Source organism: Oryctolagus cuniculus, chromosome 2 (assembly GCF_964237555.1).
Source record: "Oryctolagus cuniculus chromosome 2, mOryCun1.1, whole genome shotgun sequence".
NCBI classification, from domain to species: domain Eukaryota; kingdom Metazoa; phylum Chordata; class Mammalia; order Lagomorpha; family Leporidae; genus Oryctolagus; species Oryctolagus cuniculus.
In genome coordinates, this window is record NC_091433.1 from 111,099,403 (window position 1) to 111,119,860 (window position 20,458).

Genomic DNA, 20,458 nt, shown 5'->3' on the forward strand with positions numbered 1-20,458 from the left:
GCTCAGCCCAAGTTGTCCTTGGTTCTCCTCTCTCTAAAATGTGGCTAAGGATAACACCCATTTAGGAATATTGTGAAAATTTAGTTAGTTGATCCAGGTAGATAGCTTGATATTACACTGGGCATATAGTAAGCCTATAGGAACTGTTAATGATTCTTTAAATAGCATCCTCCTAGATTCTTGACTATTTGGGATGTTTTGTTCCACTACAAAATAGCATGGACAACTTGGATTAATTCAGTTCCTGGCTTTTTTTCTCAGTAGTTTTTAATTCTTTGCGGGAAGCTGGCTTGTCTTGATGCTGTAAATTTTCTGGCCAACTGCTTCTACCGACTATATCTCAAAATTTTCAGGCTCATTTTTTCTTATTTTTAAGTTGAAGGATGCTCAGTTTGTTAGAAAGCTAAAGACTGGCCGGCGCCGCGGCTCACTAGGCTAATTCTCCACCTAGCGGCGCCGGCACACCGGGTTCTAGTCCCGGTCGGGGCGCCGGATGCTGTCCCGGTTGCCCCTCTTCCAGGCCAGCTCTCTGCTGTGGCCCGGGAGTGCAGTGGAGGATGGCCCAGGTGCTTGGGCCCTGCACCCCATGGGAGACCAGGAAAAGCACCTGGCTCCTGGCTCCTGCCATCGGATCAGCGCGATGCGCCGGCCACAGCGCGCCGGCCGCGGCGGCCATTGGAGGGTGAACCAACGGCAAAGGAAGACCTTTCTCTCTGTCTCTCTCTCTCACTGTCCACTCTGCCTGTCCAAAAAAAAAAAAAAAAAGCTAAAGACAAAGACTGATTTAGTGCTAAAACAAAACAAAACTCAGGACTTGATGCATTAATTTTATATGCATAGTAGGAAATTTGATCCTAGTTTATTCATTCAACTAATATGATTTTGTGTGCCTGTAGTGTGCCAAGCACTGGGGTGAATAAAACAGAACTGCCCCCTGCCGTGGTGGAGCTTGTTTTTTAGCGGACAGAGAGAGTCCCAGGTTTCCCTTTGTCTTGCTCCCTTGCATTATAAACCCTGGGCCAGGAGGGGAATGGTGGGCAGACATGGGCATAGGTGGGATATGGGGTCTAGACAAGACCCTGGCAGAGAGTTTGGCCCATGAAGGCAGTAAGCATTTTCAAAATACATTCTCCACAGTGTTCTACCATTCGAAAAAGTACAGTGTTGGTGAATATACTGGAGAGAGTGAGTGTGGGTAGTGGACCAGTTCTCTGGTAATTCTGCCTCACCTATGGCAAGCGTAATTTGGGTATAATTTTCCTTTTAAGAAAGAGTTTGGACTGTTTTCCCACTTTAGTTACTGGTTGGTTGTGTCCCTTGTACAAGATAAAGCAAACTCAGCAGACCACTGAGTGATCCTCAGGTTGGTGCTGCCTGGCTGTGCTGCTGGGGCACAGTGTGGGTGAGCCGAACAGTGGAAGACTTGCCTGGTGCACAATCAGAGTCTTGCAATATTTTCCACAGTGGTTATTTTCCCACAACTATGTTTAAATGATTTATTTGTTTTCATATAGTTCAAAGAGCAAGAGAGAGAGCTATCTTCTATTTGCTGGTTCACTCCCCAAATGCCTGCAACAGCCAGAGCTGAGCCAGACTGAAGCCAGGAGCTGAGAACTCAGTCCAGATTTCCCATGTGGGTAGCAAGGACTCAAGTACTCAAGCCATTACCCACTGCTTCCAAAGGTGCACGTTATCAGGAAGATGGATTGTAAATGGAGCTAGGACTGAGTCCAGACACTCCGATAATGGGATGTGACTGTCCCAAGTGATGGCTTAACTGCTGTGCTACAGTGCCCACCCTCAGATAAAGCTTTTAAATTAGATCAGATCCTTTGCCTCAAAGTGTTGAGTGGCCCACAATTACAGAGTGAGTAACAAAGAATGACCATTTAGGGTGAACATCCTGTACAGTTTGGCCTGAGCCTTTTTAAGTAGCTCTGTATCTTCATTCCTACTCTAATCCCCGTTTCAGTCTACCTAGGCCTACAGTAAGCCCCACACTTTATTGCCACTTGCTGGTATCTGTGGCTGGAAAGCTGCTCTCTCATCCTCTGTTAGTGCCTTGCCTGTTTCACTTTATATGCTGTATTTCAGATGGAAATTGCCTGTGAATTTCCCTCTCCTCTGGACAGTTAGTGTCAGCAGTGTGGGCCTTCAGTTCATTTTGTGACAGTTATCAGCCACCCCTCCCCCATTGTGTGTGTTTGTCTTCATTGCCACTTTTAGATTAAATTCCTCAAAGTACTAGCTTAGTGTCTGTATGAGCAGGGTTTTTTTTTTTTTTTTTTTTTTTTTTTTTTTTTTTTTTAAGATTTTTAGAGACAGAGAGACATAGAAAGATGGATAAATCTTCCATCAACTGGTTCACTCCTCAGATGGCCTCACTAGCCAGCACTAAGCCAGGCCAAAACAAGAAGCCTGGAACTGCATCCAAGTCTTCCATGTAGGTGGCAGGGGCCCAAGTGCACATTTGTCCACTGCTTTTCCAGGTGCATTATCAGGAAGCTGGTTCAGAAGTAGAGCAGCCAGAACTCACACGGGGCTCATGGTCACAAAGCTGTCCTCAACAGCTCTTTCATAAACATTTGTTTCATGAATTAAACTGAGAACATTGGTACAATCTCTTGATTTCTTCTGAAGAAATCTTTCTAGTCTCTCTTCTTAAATTAGGAGCAACTTATCTTCTGTCTGAGCTCTTACAACTTGCATCAAACTATGGTAGTCTTTATTCTCCAATTTCTCAAAAATGTTCTTTTGCTTTTTTGAAAACTACTTCTAATTAAAATTTTTTCCTTTCCCCTCTGTCATTGTGACCTTTGTGGGTAGTGTGGGGAGCAATCCGGACTGGACTGAGTTACTGGAATTAAGACTTATTCTATGCATCTGCTCTCCCACAATATGGCGCTGGGAGAGAAGTAAACAGCTTCTGCACAGCTGCCTCCAGTTCAGCTAATAAACTGTAGGACTTGCTCCTGATTGGAGAGCAGCGTACTCGGCGTGTGGGCAGCCGAGTTGGGATTGGCGGAGGAGGACTATAAAGGAAGAGAGAGACGGCATGCACCAGGAACATCTATGGGGAACATCTAAGGGGAACATCTAGCTGAGGGAACACCTGTGCAGCCCCCGAGAAGAGCCGGCCGGCGGTGTGCCGCTCCCCTGCGGAAGTGGGGAATGTGGCCAGGGGGAACTGCCCTTCCACGGAGGTGGAAGGGATAGTAGCCAACCCGGGAAGAACCAGCAGCAAACCCCGGGAGGGCCGAGCAGACGAAAGAACAGCGCAGGGTCCTGTGTCGTTCCTCCACGAAGAGGGGGAGCGACAGGTAGAATGGAATTCATGCAGATATTTCTTTCAATGTAAACATCAGCATGTATGAAACCTATATTTATATACCTATGAGATCACATTTTTGGTGGATAGTAAATAACAGGATGTGGCATAAATCACAATACAGTAGGATATACTTTTGGATACAATCACAGATTTCTTTAACATGCCACAGCTTGAAAGCAGTACACTGGGTGAAAATTTTGGGAGTTTTTTGTTTGTTTGTTTTTTCTCTAGTTATAAAGTTAGTGATGTTCATCGAGGAAATTTAGAAGATACAGAAATCTATTAGCATTTTGGCATCCTTTCTTACAGTGTTTCTTCTGAGTAGAGATCATTTTCCTGTTTTGTTTTACCTGTAACATTTTAGCAAAATTGTTTCTGTTTTTCTGTATGTTATTAACAGATTCTTTAAAAAAAAAAAAAGATTGATTTATTGATTGATTTGAAAGGCATTGTTGGGGCTGGCGCTGTGGCGCAGTGGGTTAATCCTCTGCCTGCGGCACTAGCATCCCATATGGGCGCCGGTTCTAGTCCTAGCTGCTCCTCTTCCTATCCCACTCTCTGCTATGGCTGAGATGGCAGTAGACGATGGCCCAAGTCCTTGGGCCCCTGCACCCATGTGGGAGACCCGGAAGAAGCTCCTGGCTCCTGGCTTCAGATTGGTGTAGCTCCAGCCATTGTGGCCATCTGGGGAATGAACCAGCGGATGGAAAAACTATCTCTACCTCTCTCTGTACTTCTGTCTTTCAAATAAATAAAATAAATCTTAAAAAAAAAAGAAAAGAAAAAAGAAAGGCATGTTACAGAGAGGCAGAGAGAGAGAGAGGTCTTCCATCTGCTGGTTCACTCCCCAAGTGACTGCAATGGCTAGGGCTGTGCCGATCCAAAGCCAGGAGCCAGGAGCTTCTTCTGGGTCTCCCAGGAGGATGCAGGGGCCCAAGGATTTGCGCCACCTTCCACTGCTTTCCCAGGCCATAGCAGAGAGCTGGATCGGAATTGGAGCATCTGGGACTTGAACCAGTGCCCATATAGGATGCTGGCACTGCAGGCAGTGGCATTATCCACTACACCACAGCACTAGCCCCTTAACAGATTCTTAATAGTATTTGAAAGTAATCCTTGGGGCCTGTACCATGGTGTAGTGGGTAAAGCTGTTGCCTGTGATACGGGCATCCAAACAGGTGATGATTCACGTCCTGGCTGTTCCGCTTATGATACAGCTCCCTGCTGATGTGCCTGGGAAAGCAATGGAAGATGGCACAAGTGCACCCATGTAGGAGATCTGGAAGAAGCTTCTGGCTTCAGACAAGCCAAGCTCTGGCCGTTGCAGCCATTTGTTAAGTGAACCAATGGATGGAAGACCACTTTGTCTTTCCCTCAATCTCTAACTCTGCCTTTCAAATAAAAACAATCTTAAAAAAAAAAAAAAGGAAATAACCCTCAATATACAGTTAGATGGATAATTTGCTTAACAACTCTTTTACATACACATTTAGGTTGCTTCAACTTTTTTTAATTTTTATTTTTTAAAGATTTATTTATTAGAAAGGCTGAATTAGAGAGAGGGAGAGACAGATCTTCCATCAGTTTGTTCACTCCCCAAATGGTTGCAGTGGCTGGAGCTGGGCCAGACTGGAGCCAAGAGCTTCTTCCAGGTACAGGGTCCCAAGCACTTGGGCCATCCTTCGCTGCTTTCCCAGGCACATTAGCAGGGAGCTGGATCAGAAGTGGAGCAGGGGCTGGCACTGTGGTGCAGCAGGTTAAAGCCGCAGCCTGCAGAGCCAGCATCTCAAATGGGCACTAGTTTGAGTCCCAGCTGCTCCTCTTCCTATCCAGCTCTCCGCTATGGCCTGGGAAATCAGTAGAAAAAGACCCAACTCATTGGGCCCCTGCTTCCATGTGGGAGACCTGGAATAAGCTCCTGGCTTTGGATCAACTCAGCTCTGGCTGTTGCCGTCATTTGGGGAGTGAACCAGCAGAATGGAAGACCTCCCTCTCTTTCTCTCTCTGGCTCTGCCTCTCTCTGTAACTCTGTCTTTCAAATAAATAAATCTTTTTAAAAAATAAGTGGAGCAGCCGGTACTGCAAGCAGCAGCTTTATCCGCTGTGCCACAGTGCCAGCCCCAGGAACATGCTTTTCAGATGTGCATTTATTTGTACTTTTGGTTCTGAGGAAGGTTTGCAAGACTTAGTAAAAGTCTGTTTATGGCTCATCACGGGGCCCTGTCCTGCCTGGTTGCTGGTGGTGGGAAGGTATCTCAGTGCACACTGGAAGCATCTTTGCTCTTCCTTCATTCTAGATCCCGACCTTGATTGACCGAATGCTTGTGTCCTCCAACACGAAGACTGGGGCTGCGGGAGCCGAGGCCTTGTCCCTCCTCCTGAAGAGGCCCTGGGACCCTGCTGTAGGGGTGCTTTCTCATAACAAGCCAGTAAGTTGGACAGCTCAGGACTTAACGTGGCACTTGACATCTTATACTGAAGCCTTAACACCTTGGCAAGAGGATGACAGATGGCTTATTTTACCTTTTTTAAATTTATAACTTGTTTTGTATAATGTTTAACCTTAGTTTCATAAGCAAAGGATCATTGTTTGGGATGAGAAAGACAGTCCTTGGATCTCGTGGAAGAACACTTCTCACTCACTTGTTCTTGGGTGGGAATCTTTCTCCTTAGAGCAAACTCCCGGGCTCTCCTCTCATTCTCATCGCCTCCTCTGGCCCCTCCAGCTCCGTGTTTCCCACCTCACGCCGCCACCGCTTCTGGCAGTCTCAGCTCTCCTGCTTAGGCAAGGTATGTGTGGAGGCAGGATGAGCTTTCTCCTGGATTGGGGTATAGCTTTGGAAGACTGGGAGAAGGAAGTGCTGGAGGGAGTCAGAGTGGAAGAACTAAAGTGTGGAGCATCCTTTGACTGCTTGTCCAGGGTTGAAGGGATTTTAGCATGTTAAGCAGGATTGAGAGATTTGAAACTTAACCATGCTGGCCTGGACACTGCTTCTCTCCTCAGGTCATCCCTGTAGCCACCCATTTACTGAACAATGGCAGTGGGGTAGGCGTTCTACAGTGTCTTGAGCATATGATTGGGGCAGTGAGAAGCAAAGTGCTGGAGGTGAGAATGTCCCTGCTTTAGTTGCTGGTAGCACACCATCATTCTGGGCTTGTTCTGCACGCTCCTGGGCCTCTGACCTGACTGTCTTCCTTCTTTCCCACAAAGATCCACAGCCATTTTCCACACAAACCCGTTATCTTGATTGGTTGGAACACAGGAGCTTTGGTGGCTTGTCACGTAAGTAATTCCACCTTATTTGAGGGTCACTGAGAACCTGGAGATTGTCATAGGATGAATACTACTGCTACTGCAGGGATTGCTCCATTGAGGCCTTTGCTGTGTGGCAGGCACTGTGTGCTAGATGCATTACCTTTATGATTGCATTGTTGATTGTAGAAGACGGATTTTAGCTTTTTAACTTTATTGTGGAAAATTGTAAGCAGAAACAAAAGCAGGGAGAATATACTGGTGTAGTAAACCCCTTGGACCTGCACTGTCAGGCTTAGTGCATCTCACCCTTGCTGGTTTTCTGTCTCCCTCAGGTTATTTTGAAGAAAATTCCAAATATTGTATAATTTCATTTATGTATGTTTCATCATGTATTATTAAAAAAAAAATTCCTTTTTCTCTTGGTGTAAGTGCCATGCTATTTTCTATGTAAAAATTAACAATAATTCTCACAAGTGAAAATTAATAGCTCTGGAATTTGATGTTATACTCCTGTCCAATCCCTTTCCAAAATGTCAAAGAACCTTTTCTTTATTATTTTTCATTTACACATCTTCCATTTTGCATAAATGTCCTAGACACATCCCAAAGCCCCAGTTTTTCTGATTCATCTGGTCTAGCCTAGTGTGAAAGGTAGGACCGTGAGAGGATAAAGGCCTTCTCCCCACTCTCCTTGCTCCCAGGGTTGGTGGGACTCAGCCAGGGACTGCTCCGTGGAAATCTGAAATATCTGAGAGCTACCACTTAAGTTCAGTAGAGGAGACTTTCTTCACGTAACGGAGAGTGGTGGCATTTGTGTGGTCTTGGTTGTATTTACTACTAGTGGAGAAGAATGGAACAGATGCTCTAGCTTGGGGGGTCGACAGGGTACAAGTATTAAGCCTCCCAAACGGAGGTGTAGCCGTGTGCCGGGGTCCGCTCAGGGCCTCACTTGGCAAGGTGGGGGCTGCTTGTGTTCTCTTCTCTTCCTGCTGCCTCTGAGGATTAGAGCAGGAGAGGAAGAGGTAGGATGGGGCGGGGGGACGAGGTCTGGACCCCTCCTGGATTCTGAGTAGGCTAAGGGCAGTGAACTCGGGTGCCCTTTAGACAAACCATGCCATTATTTGCAGGTGTCAGTGATGGAGTATGTCACTGCAGTTGTCTGCCTTGGGTTTCCTCTGCTCACCGTGGATGGCCCCAGAGGGGTAAGAATGTGGTGAAGATGATGGCTGGGTCCTTGGCAGCGGGAGTGGGGGCACCTCACCCAAGCCAGTGCAGACCACCTGCAATTGCACGGCGGACTCCTGAGCAGAGTTTCTTCCAGGTCAGTGCTTGGTGAGTCTGAGCCTGCTGCATCTAAAACCTGTACTTGTTTTAGGATGTGGATGATCCACTCTTGGATATGAAGACTCCAGTCCTCTTTGTCATTGGTCAGAATTCCCTGCAGTGTCACCCTGAAGCCATGGAGGACTTCCGGGAGAAGATTCGGGCTGAGAACAGCTTGGTGGTGGTTGGGGGCGCTGATGATAATCTCAGGTGGGTAGTTTCCACCAGAGGCATGAGAGCACCACGTTACAGGGTTAAAGAAATGCCTGGGGGCCGGCACTGTGGCGTAGCAGGTAAAGGCACCACCTGCAGTGCTGGCATCCCATGTGGGCGCCGGTTCAATTCCTAGCTGCTCTACTTCCGATCCAGCTCTGCTGTAGCCTGGGAAAGCAGTCCTTTCCACTTGTGTGGCAGACCTGGGCAAGGCTCCTGGCTTTGGTTTGGTCCAGCTCTGGCTGTTGCAGCCATCTGGGGAGTGAACCAGGGGATGGAAGACCTCTGTCTCTCTCTGCTACTTCTTCTCTCTGTGTGTTGCTCTGACTTTCCTAGATTAGTTTGGTTCGTTTATGAGTGGAAATGTTTTAGTTTTTACATTGTTAATTAATTTTAGATTTGTAAAAAGTTGTGGTGGTAGTACAGAAAATGTCCACAGTACCTTTTATTTGAATTTTCCAAATGTTAACATCTTATGTAACAAAGGATAATTCTCATAATCAAGAAATTAACATGGATATGGTGCTATAATTTACAGATTCAAATTTTATCAGTTATCTCCCTAATGACCTTTTTCTAGTCCAGGACCCAATCCAGGGTCACATGTTGCATTTAGTGCCATGTTTCCTCAATCTTGTTTAATTTGATTGTTTATTCATCTTTTTTTGTCTTTTATAACTATGACTTTTTTTAAGATTTATTTATTGAGGCTGACATTGTGGTGTAGCAGGTAAAGCTGCCTATGACACCAGCAACCTGTATGGACACCAATGTAAGTCAGCTGATCCATTTCTGATCCAGCTCCCTGCTAATGTGCCTGGGAAAGCCATGGAAGATGGCCCAAGTCCTTAGGCACTGCACCCACATGGGAGATCCAGAAGCTCCTGGCTCCGGCTCCTGGCTTCAGCCTGGCCCAGATTTATTTATTTATTTGAAAGGTAGAGTTACAGAGAGGGAGAAACAGATCTTCCATCCTTTGGTTCACTTCCCAAATGGCTGCAACATCCAGCTGAAGCCAGTAGCTTCCTCTAGGTCTTTATTTTTTTTTCTCTTAAAGATTTATTTATTTATTTGAAATTCAGAGTTAGAGAGAGAGAGAGAGGTTGTCTGCAATGGCCAGAGCTGCACCAGAACCAGGAGCTTCTTCTGGGTCTCCCACATGGGTGCAGGGGCCCAAGCACTTGGCCATCTTCTGCTGCTTTCCCAGGCCATAGCAGAGAGCTGGATTGGAAGTAGAAAAGTCAGGACTCGAACCGGTGCCCATATGGGATGCTGGCACTGCAGGCGGCAGCTTTACCCGCTACGCCACAGTGCTGGCGGCCCCTTCGTCTGGGTCTTCCACGTGGGTGCAGGAGCCCAAGTGCTTGGGCCATCTTCCGCTGCTTTTCCAAGTGCATTAGCAGGGAGCTAGATCACAAGTGTAATAGCTGGGATGCAAACCAGCGCCCGTATGGGATGCCAGTGCTGCAGGCAGCAGCTTTACCTGCTGTGCTACAGCACTGGACCCACAACCGTGATATTTTTGAAGACTACTGGTCGATAATTTTGTAGACTGCCCCTCACTTTAGGTTTTTGACATTTTCTTATGATTACATTGAGGATATGGATTTTTGGGCAGAATGCCACAGATATTATGCCCCAGTACATCCCATCAGAGGATACCTGTTGTTGCTATTATCACTGTTGATTATAACCTGGGTTACATGGTTATGGTAACTTATGCCAAGTTCTCCACAGTGAAATTACTACTACTCTTTCTGTAACTAGTAGTTATCTTGAGGTGAGAAGATATTTTGAGATTATAAACATTTTTGTGATCATACTTTCACTGGAGTACACATTTACAATTAAAAAAAACTTCATGTTTTTATTCATTTGAGAGGGAGAGAGACAGCACCCTTCCACTCATTCCCCCTCCAGATGCCTGCAATACCTGAGACTGAGCCAGATCAAAGCCAGGAGCTGGGGATGTAATCTGGGTCTCCTGTGTGGGTGGCAGGGACCCCACTACTTGACCCATCACCTGCTGCTTCCCAGGCACTCCAGGATGGGATGCAGGCATGCCAGATGGCATTCTTAACCATTAGGCCAAATGTCACAGATCTCTCCCCTTTTTAAAAAGTTTTATTTCTTGCTGAAAATGAATATTAACATATTATTTGTATTAAGCATCTTTTGATGTTATTTGGAGTATAAACACAGCATTTAGAAGGGATTTTAGGAGAGTAGCTTTGATCATTGAGATGCCTGTTATTCCTTTACAAGGCTAGACATGTAGGGCCTTTAGTTGTTTTTTTGTTTTTTAAGGTTTATTTATTTGAAAAGCAGCGTTAGAACGAGAGAGAGGTCTTCCATCTGCTGGATCACTCTCCAAATGGCCACAGTGGCCAGGTCTGGGCTGGTCCAAAGCCAAGAACCAGAAACTTCTTCCAAGTCTCCCTCATGGGTGTCAGGGGCCCAAGAATTTGGGCCATCTTCCTCTGCTTTCCCAGGTGCATTAGCAGGGAGCCGGATTGGAAGTGGAGCAGCCGGGTCTTGAACTGGCACCCCATGGGATGCTTGCGTCATGGGCAGCGACTTTAGCTGCTATGCCACAATACTGGCCCCTTGTCTTTCTTTCTTTTTTTTTTTTTAAGATTTGAAAGAGAGAGAGATCTGGTTCACTTCCCCAATGGGCCACAGCAACCATTTGGGCTGGGCCAGGCTGAAGCCGAGGACCTGGGACCTGGGCCATCTGCTGCTGCTTTTCCCAGGCCATTAACAGGGAGCTGGACGGATTTGTGGAGTTGGAGGGGGTGGGGGGTGTCTTCCATCCGCTGATTCACTCCCCACATGGCTGCAACAGCTGGAGCTGGGCTGATCCAGAGGCAGGAACCAGGAGTTTCTTGAACTGGCACCCACAGTGCCAGCCCCTAGTTGTTGGATTTTCATAAAATGTACTAAAATAGAGATCATTTATTTGGCCTCCTTTAAAAAAAATTATATATATATATATATAGTTTTTAAGGATTTCATTTATTTATATGAAAGGCACAGAAAGACAGAAATCCTCCATTTACTGGCTCATTTCCCAAATGCCTGCAACATCTGGGACTGGGCCAGGCAGAAACCAGGAACCAAGAACTCAGCATAGGTTTGCTGTATGGATGGCAGGAACCCAAGTACTTGAGCCATTACCTGCTACCTCCCAGGGTATACATTAACAGGAAGCTGGAATCGGAAGTGGAGCCAGGATTTGGGGTGCAGTGTCCCAAACAGGCTAAACTGCTGTACCAATCTTCTCTGGCTTCCTTTTTTTACTTTCTGTTTTTAAAGATTTAATACATTTATTTATTTTCTTTGAAAAGCAGAGTGACAGAGAGGTCTTAAATACACTGATTCACTCCCCAAATGGCCATAACAGCCAAGTCTAGGCCAGACCAAAGCCAGGAGCCAGGAACTTTATCCAGGATTCTCATGTGAGTGGCAGGGGCCCAAGTACTTGGGCCATCTTCTGCTGCCTTCCCAGGCACATTAGCAGGGAGCTGGATAGGAAGCAGAGTAGCTAAGACTTGAACTGGCACTATAATATGGGCTGTCTTTGGGGTTGGCACCTCCAGCCTCCTTTTTTATCACTCAGTTAGATTAGTTTTAGGTTTATGTTCTAACTACAGAGCTTAAAGCAAGTCCAGGCTCCCAGGTGTCAGTCTTTTTAGGGATGTTTTGGAGAAGTCGTTCAGCTTTTGTCATTTGCCAGCTTCTTAAGAATTTAGTATCAAGGCTTTTGAAGCTCAAGGAAATGTTTTCATTTAAATACCTTGTTTTTCATGGCCATTTAAGCCTTCTTATCTAACTGTGGAATGTGACACCATTGAAAACTATTTAATAGTGTTCCTACTGTGGAACCGTAATCCATGCGGTGAGAACCCAGGTAAAATGTAACACTGTCCCTTAGTAGACTGTGTTGAGTTGCTGTGAGGGAGTCAGTGTGATGGGAACACAGCTGAGGACTGAGAGGCCTCGTTATTCTTGACCTCTTATTTAGAAGCTTGGCTTCTGCCACTCACGGTGCTCATCTGTAAAATGAGGTTGTTGGGGCTGGCCCCATGCTCACTTGGTTAATCCTCTGCCTGTGGTGCCAGCATCCCATATGGGCGCCAGGTTCTAGTCCCGGCTGCCCCTCTTCCAGTCCAGCTCTCTGCTGTGGCCTAGGAGGGCAGTGGAGGATGGCCTAGGTGCTTTGGTCCCCGCACCCGCATGGGAGACCAGGAAGAAGCACCTGGCTCCTGGCTTCGGATTGGCACAGTACCGGCTGTGGCAGCCATTTGGGGAGTTAGCCAACAGAAGGAAGACCTCTCTCTCTCTCTCTCTCTCTCACTGTCTATAGCTCTACCTGTCAAATTAAAAAAAAAAAAAAAAAAATGAAGTTGTTAACAAGATCAGAGGCCAACAGCCAATCAAATCAGATGTGAGTTAGGAGGCTCAGCAACTTCCTGCCCTCATGGGAAGCTAGGGATTTTATGACTAGCTGGCGAAGGGGGAATGCAGCGGCCGGGATCGTTTTCTCTTACCCCTTTAGTTTGTGGCCACCTTTCCTCCTCTCTGTTAATCCAGTTCAGCAATTCGCAGTATTCGGGGGGTTTGGGGGCTGTGTTGGGGACCTCAGTGATACAGGTACTGTTTGTCAGTGAAGCCATAGGTATGGGCCTTCTGGGGTGGATAGTTGAGGGTGCCATGCTTGATTTTCATATTTGTTACTGGTCGTTCATCATGCCATGAAGAGACTAATCCGTCCCCATTTTGCAAATGTGCAAACAGATCCAGAGCTTAGCCTGAGGGCCCCCTTAGCATTTCTTCCTGGGCCTAGGAAATAACCAACCCAAAAAGGAAGTCCATTCTTAATCCCATGGATTACCATGGATCGTTTAAAACAGAACCCGTTTACTCCTTTTTGTCTCTTAGAATAAGCAAAGCAAAGAAGAAATCAGAAGGTTTGACTCAGAGCATGGTGGACAGATGTATTCAGGTAAACACCTTTTCTCCGCTAGGCTTGTGTTTTAGATTTAGCCTTGTTGGCAGCAGCTTTGCTGAGGGGTAACTGGGCCCTCTGGTAGGTAGAAATCCTACGCAAAGCAGAAAGAAGAGAAGGAGAAGAGTGGTGAGCTGAGGTGTGAGTGAGGCGCTGGGGAGAAAGGGAGTGTTGGAGGAGTGGTAGAGTGCACCGTGCCCCAGTGCCTCCCAGTGCCATGGCTGCCCCAAAGCCAGCACAGGCCTGGCTTCACGTGAGTGAGGACTAGCACATCTGGGTGCCGAAGCCAAAATGGAGTTGATTTTAGTTTGAAATAAACAGGGAGGCTCCTGTACTCCAGACGAGGTGTAATAGGCTGGGTTTACACTAGGATGAAATTGTGGACTTCCTGACTGGAGTGCTCACTCGCGCTGAGGGGCACGTGGGCTCTGAGCCTCGGGATCAGGACGCTGAGAAGAAGAAGAAGCCTCGTGATGCCACACGTCGAGACCTGGCCTTTGAAGTCTCCGAGCGGGGCAGTCGACCTGCTTCCCCTGCCGCCAAGCTGCCCGCTTCACCCTCGGGCTCAGAGGTAGTGTGGGCAAGGGAGGAGGCTGGGAGGGAGTACTTTGGCTGGGGAATCTGAGCTGCGGACTTGGTTCCTTAGTTTCTGCAGATGCCTGTCTACCGTGTCAGTGCTGTAGGCCTGTGCGTCCCTGTCGGGGGAGTTCCAGGGGAACGTGCTGACTGATGTGTGACTCCAAATGACTATCTGCTTGTATCTTGACCTTTTTTCTCTACTTAGGATCTCTCCAGTGTGTCCAGCAGCCCCACCTCCAGTCCCAAGACCAAAGTGGCCACAGTCACCTCTGTCCAGAAGTCCAGTCAGATTGGCAGCTCTCAGCTGCTCAAGAGACACGTCCAGCGGACAGAAGCTGTGCTGACCCACAAACAAGCCCAAGGTAAAGGCTCCTGGTTCAGTGGTGCTCTTGGGTTCAGTCTTCTGCAGTTGATGCCACGTAGCAGTTGGAATACATTGGCATCTGCAGCTTTTTCAGGGGGATAAGAAGTACTTTTCCCCCATGTTTCTGTCCAGACAAAGTTAGGTTGAATTAATGCATTAGTAGTGCTTTGTGCTTGCTAGTTCATAGCTTTTCTGTCTTGTTGTTCTGGAGAAGTTGAGCTTTGTGAGCTGCCTACATGGATATTGGCCTGACTACTAATTGGGGATGTTCTTTTTTTCTCCCAATCACTCTTGCAGTCAGGGAGCTCTCCGAAACAGGATGATTGATTTTATCCATCAAATTCCAAGGCAACTCAACTGGTGTCATGCCCTTTCTTTGTCTTGCTCTTAGAAAGTAGATTCCCGGCTGGTGCCGCGGCTCACTTGGCTAATCCTCTGCCTGCGGCGCCAGCACCGTGGGTTCTAGTCCCAGTTGGGGTGCCAGATTATGTCCCAGTTGCTCCTCTTCCAGTCCAGCTCTCTGCTATGGCCCGGGAGTGCAGTGGAGGATGGCCCAAGTGCTTGGGCCCTGCACCCGCATGGGAGACCAGGAGGAAGCACCTGGCTCTTGGCTTTGGATCGGTGCACCGGCCGTGGTGGCCATTTGTGGGGTGAACCAACGCAAGGAAGACCTTTCTCTCTGTCTCTCTCTCCCACTGTCTAACTCTGCCTGTCAAAAAAAAAAAAAAAGAAAGTAGGTTCCTGGGCTGGGACTGTCAGCAAAGTTTATAGTGGTTCTCTGCAGATAGGTTTTAGAGGGGGCAATAATATCTGTATAGTTGGAATTCATTTGAAGAGCTGCACATACTAAATAAAGGTAGAATTCAGTAGGTAAGAAAATGAAGAAACAGTGACTTCTGCCTGCCCCTTCTTTCATCCAGTTGAATGGCCTTCCGGCAAGGCCTCTTGAACATCATTTTTTTTTTAATATTTATTTTTTATTTATTTGAAAGGCAGAGTTACAGAGAGCCAGAGACAGAGAGAGGTTGGTCCTCCATCCACTGGTTTACTCCCCAGATGGCCACAACAGCCAGAGCTGGGCCTATCCGAAGCCAGGAGCTTCTTGGTTTCCCATGAGGGTGCAGGGACCCAAAGACTTGGGCCATCTTCTGCTGCTTTCCCAGGTGCATTAACAGGGAGCTAGATTGAAAGTGGAGCAGCCTGGACTCGAATCAGCACCCATATGCAATGCCGGCCCTGCAAGTGGCAGCTTTACCCACTATGCCACAGCACCTGCCCTGGGCATCAGTTTCTGATGGTACATTCAAGAACATGTATTGCTGGAGTTCTTAGGAGTGCCTGGGAGGAGGAAGTAGGTGGAGCTGGCTGTAGAACAGATATGGAGGTGGTGTAGGAGGCGGATCTGCCAGCTTCTGCTTTTAGAGTTCAAGTTCAACTGAAACCCAGGTCTCTTGTGAGGCTGCTCATTACAGTGGTGCTAACAAAGAACAGAAGTGTAAGTAGACAAATGAAGGCTAACAGGAGACCAGTGCCCTACATCTGTATGGATGCTCCGTGAACTGGATTTTCTTGAGTGTTTAGTGGGCAGTGTCCCCTTAGACTTTTGGTAAAGGTAGAGCCTGCTGTGTATCTTGGGGGAGGATCAGTCAGGAATCTAAGGAGTTCTGAAAGGCTGACTGATGAGCTGGATTGGAAGCAGGACCCCAGCGTCCCAGTGAAAAGCAGCAAGCAAGGGCTAGTAGCAGCTAACTTACTGGAGCCCTTAACTCACTGTGCCCTCTTCTTGGGACTTGCTTGCCATGGCTTGTCGAGTCTGGACAGCAGCCACATGTTGCTACCTCCGTTTATGGATGGTTCCTTGGAGCTACTCAGCGAGTCAGGTTTCAGACCCGGGCAGGGACAGAAAGAGCCCCTGCGACCAGTTTCTGGAACTTTTTCATCTTTTTCTTATTCTGTCTCTCTTTCTCCTTTTTCTGGCCGGCTGTGATTCTGTAATTCTTTCTGATTCATTCCAGCACAGTTTGCTGCTTTTCTGAAACAAAATATGCTGGTGAGGAAAGCTCTTCCTCCTGGCACCTCCTCCTGTCTCTTTGGTGAGTATTACTCTCTCTCTCACCTTTCCGCCGTCTGCTCTCTGCTTTATTCCCACCCCTCTTGATTCTGTCCTGTCTCTGCTTCTCATCTGCCTCTCTCATCTGTTTGATTTCCTCCTGTTTGCTTCTCTGAGCTTTTCCCCGTCTACAGATGCTTTGTCTTGTATCTCCATTCTCTCTGTTTGCTTCTGTGTGTTTTCCTTGTTTGCCTTCACTGTAGCTCCTTCACCTTTGTGTGCCTGTGGCCCATTGCCTGAGAGCCTGAGTTTCCCTGTGTGCTCGCTCCCTGCTTGTTTCCATGCTTCCACCCTGCCAGCTGCAGGCACACTAACCACTCAGCAGAAGAAACCTGCGGCTCCTTCGCCCTCCCCGTTCCTTTCTGCTCTGATTCAGCGAGTACATTTGTCCTCTCCACAGTGCCATTCCACAGTAGCTGCCTGTGCCCTGGTCATGGCCCCATGCCTGGATCCCCCTCATGCTTGTGTGGCTGCCTTTCTCCCCACCTCCACCCCTGGCTGCCTGTGCGAAAAAGGGCTGGGCGACTTCTGGGTTGAAAGCCAAGGACATTTGTGAGGACTCCTGAAGGATAACTTGCAAGTCCAAGAAGCTGGGCTGTGGGCATTATGATGTGTGAACAGATAGCCTTTCTCTGTACTTGTACAGATGACCCAGGACCACCTTTAGGAGCTGTGAGGCTGCCAGGGCTTTGAGCCTCCCTCCCCCAGCCTGAAGTCCTGGAGGTTGTCCTCCTTGCCCCCTTTGGCAAGCACCCCTCAGCCCGGGCTCTAAGGACAGAATGGGACTCCTCACAGTCTTGTGAAAACTCCCTGTTAGAAAGGACTGGGTGCTCCTCTGTGGGTTCTTCATGGAATGTTTATTGTCTCCTGGCTGAGTGATGACATGGGGGATGGCTTGGGACAGGAGAGTGATCACACTGTGTAGATATACTTTAGTGAGTCCTCCATTTTTATTCTTGCTGTGGCTTTTGCTAGACAGATGTCTTCTGTCTTGTTCCTACCAACTCTGGGCCTCTTCCCTTCCTTTCTTCAAAGGCAGAGTGAGAGATGGGGATGGGGCCATTCTTTGAGAAGGGCAAGGTGGGCTTCAGCTCAGGCAGACCTCATTGAAGTGGACTGAAACGCGGGTCGTCTCTTGTGAAATGTGGCCTAAGGGTGGGTTGATCTTCCTGTGTGTTCCCGTACTGACCTTGACAAACAGTGTCCACCAGGCTTTCTTGGACTGTGCAGAATCTCACCTGAGCTCCATCTCTTAGTTCCTATTTCATCAGAACCAACAGAGGAGGCAGAAAAAGAAGATCTCCGAGTCCAGCTGAAGCGACACCACCCCTCCAGTCCTCTGCCTGGCAGTAAGGCCTCCAAGCGACCAAAGATCAAGGTGTCCCTTATTTCCCAAGGGGACACTCCTTCCCAAGGAGGAGGTGCTGAAGGTGAGTTTCTCGAGCCTGTTTAAACCCGAGTGGACCTGGCTCTCCCAGGACACAAAGTGTTGCTTCCTGGTGGCTCTTCTTGGAGCAGGCAGCTCAGCCTCTGCTTCAGTGTGAGAGAGACCTGGAGCAAAAATGGCACATTAATGGCAAGGGGGCATTGACTTCCAGGGACCGAGGGTGCCGAGGGGTCGTTCTGAGCATGGCATGTAAATATGTATATTTGTTTTGAATAGAGATAAAATATTCCAAAAAAGTTAGAAAATAGGAGAAGTTACCCTAATTCTTCCTCTAACAAAGTTACTCTTTTTTCATCTTCAAGTCTTTGTCCACAATATCTTGTATTTAGCCTGGGCTGTGGAACCTGGAAATGTAGGGGCCAAATAGGTCTGAGTAGTGTCTCAGGGCTTTCTGCTTTGCAGCTTCAGGAGGGAAACCCATCACCATGACACTGGGGCAGTCTTCAGCAGGGACCAAGGAGCTCACCGGACTCCTCACCACAACCAGGTGAGTTTGTTTCTCGGTTGCTGTCTCTGTTCCCTTCTTAGCTTCACTCCTCTGTATTATATGGTACTGTGGAAAGATGATAGCTCCTGGATTGTGTCATTTGTGGAAATGTACCTTCTTTCTTTTTGTGGTTTTTGTCTTTCTTTTGGATCAGCTCTGAGTTCTCTTGGCTCTCGTCCTAAAGTCTTTACTCTAGGCCTGACTTTGAGGACGACTAGAGGCTGGGTTCAGGAGGTGGGACAAAGCTTGGATCTAGTTAAAGCTTTGTCAGGCCCCACTGTGGACCTTCCCTGTGTTGCTAGGATCTGTGGCCCCCTGGCCTTTGGATGAGGGAGCTCCTTTCTTTGTCTTCAGGTCCAGTGCTTCTGAAGGTGGAGTCACAGCCGGCCCAGCCCCTTCGGTGGTCTCCAACAGTACCACACCCAGCACCTTGCACACACTCCAGAGCCGTTTGGTGGCCACTTCTCCAGGCAGCTCCCTCCCAGGTATCTTGTAACCCAGCATCTCCCCTCTCCCAGCAAATTCTTTTAGTCTGCTGCTGGGGGATAGTCCTGGGCAAACATCCCTGGAGCTGGACGATGCAACTCTGGGCCTCAAGACAGCATAGAGGCTGACCTGGATCTGGAATTAGCTTGAGCTGGGGATTCATTGGCCTTGATGACTGCAGTGAGTGGATGCCCCCAGTCTGCAGGGTCTCTATATTGTACTCTAAGGAGGGGAAGCAGTAGCTGGTGGGGAATGTATGTGCTGTGTTCCATTTGGTGTTTTAAATACATCTGACTGAAGAAAACTAGAATGGTGATGTACTGACAGCAAAGCAAGACCTTGTCCTTCCTGTGCTTGTGTCTTGCTTTCTACACCACCACCCCAGCACGCCCCATTGAAAGGCTCATTGCCTGAGCCCAGCTGGGCCTGGCATCACAGATGATACCCTTCTGCAAGAGGCCCTTCCTCTTGGCTTTGAGGCCACTGGACTGTGTGTAAGGTGAAGTAGAAAGCAGATATTGGAATTCTTCTCGTTTAAAAAGTCCTTCCTCTTCCCTAGAAATTAGGTGAGAATTTAGGTTTTTGAAAAGTGTGATTTGGGCTCTCTTTGGTTTTCCTAACACTGTCTAAAATGTAGTCTGGGTGCTTTGGAGCAGGTTGGGATGTGCAGAGTCAATCCCAAGGCAGTATCTGGCATAGTGCCTTTCCTCATAGGGCAACCAGTGTGTGTGTGTGCCTAGGAGACCTTCTTGGTATCTGAGCAGGCGAGTGTGTAGGAGCATTGGGGTTTTAGTTGGTAAGGATGAACAAGCATGGCTGCTCTTGGGATACATGCTAGTGATTGAGCTTGTTATATCCTCTCCTAGGGGCCACATCAGCCAGCAGCCTCCTCCAAGGCCTCAGCTTCAGCTTGCAGGATATCAGCAGCAAGACATCTGGTCTCCCTGCAAATCCTTCCCCAGGGCCAGCTCCACAGGTGCACATCTGCCTTCCACTGGGCTGGGCAGGTGTAGGGAGGCGGCCTCCTCAGCTTAGCTGATTTTTGCTGGGAGACTGGGTCTGGAGTCATTGGGTCCATGGCAAACAGCCTTCTTAACTGCACAGCTAGGGAGCCGTCAAAGGATAAGGTCCATCACTTACTGTGTGACCTTGGGCAAGTTTCTTGACCTCTCTTTGTTTCCTTGTCTGTAAAGTAAGGTGATAATAGTATTTCCCTGATAGAATTGTGAGCATTTACTAAGGTAATATATGCAAAATGCCTGGAAGAGTACTTTGCATGTAATAAGCAGTCAACACATGTTAGTCTTATTATAATAATATGCTATTGGGCCCTCCAAACTCAAACGTTGCTGTTGGGTGACAGACAGCTTCTGATCACCTGGGCTTGTGTGTCCCACAGGCCACCAGTGTGAAGTTGCCCACCCCCATGCAGAGCCTGGGTGCCATCACCACGGGCACCAGCACCATTGTCCGTACCATTCCTGTGGCCACCACTCTCTCCTCCTTGGGTGCCACTCCTGGTGGGAAGCCCACAGCCATCCACCAGCTGCTGACCAATGGGGGCCTCGCTAAGTTGGCAAGCAGCCTCCCTGGCCTGGCTCAGATCTCTAACCAAGCTTCAGGTGAGTCTCTCATGAGAACTGTGGGGACTCCCAGATCTGGGATCTTCCCCGAGGACCTTCCCATCTCATGTGGGCAAGGTCTGATGTTGAACCCAACCCCACAGGGTTCTGGCGTTGACTTTTGGATTCAGTTGTGCAGACCCGTCCCCCAGAGAGGTCGAGAGGACACAGGCTGTTTCCTGTTGCCTTTCAGATTAACTGATAGGGTATAGATGACCCAGCTGGGGAGGAG

General features: G+C 48.0%; 1 protein-coding gene across 12 annotated transcripts in view; it reads left to right on the forward strand.

The window, feature by feature from the left end:
- KANSL3 (KAT8 regulatory NSL complex subunit 3) overlaps nt 1-20,458 on the forward strand; it is a 45,905-nt gene that overhangs the window by 18,270 nt on the left and 7,177 nt on the right. For 4 of the 12 annotated variants that reach the window (XM_070068779.1, XM_008253760.4, XM_070068780.1 and 1 more), the window contains 15 exons: nt 5,629-5,760; nt 6,005-6,121; nt 6,336-6,437; nt 6,543-6,614; nt 7,715-7,789; nt 7,963-8,120; nt 13,065-13,128; nt 13,502-13,702; nt 13,916-14,072; nt 16,090-16,167; nt 17,441-17,614; nt 18,034-18,118; nt 18,473-18,603; nt 19,471-19,580; nt 20,004-20,226. In XM_070068779.1, coding sequence (XP_069924880.1) covers nt 5,629-5,760; nt 6,005-6,121; nt 6,336-6,437; nt 6,543-6,614; nt 7,715-7,789; nt 7,963-8,120; nt 13,065-13,128; nt 13,502-13,702; nt 13,916-14,072; nt 16,090-16,167; nt 17,441-17,614; nt 18,034-18,118; nt 18,473-18,603; nt 19,471-19,580; nt 20,004-20,226 — 1,879 coding nt within the window. The remainder of the gene's footprint in view (nt 1-5,628; nt 5,761-6,004; nt 6,122-6,335; nt 6,438-6,542; nt 6,615-7,714; nt 7,790-7,962; nt 8,121-13,064; nt 13,129-13,501; nt 13,703-13,915; nt 14,073-16,089; nt 16,168-17,440; nt 17,615-18,033; nt 18,119-18,472; nt 18,604-19,470; nt 19,581-20,003; nt 20,227-20,458) is intronic. The other 8 variants (XM_070068776.1, XM_017339911.3, XR_011386484.1 and 5 more) reach the window with 7 other exon arrangements.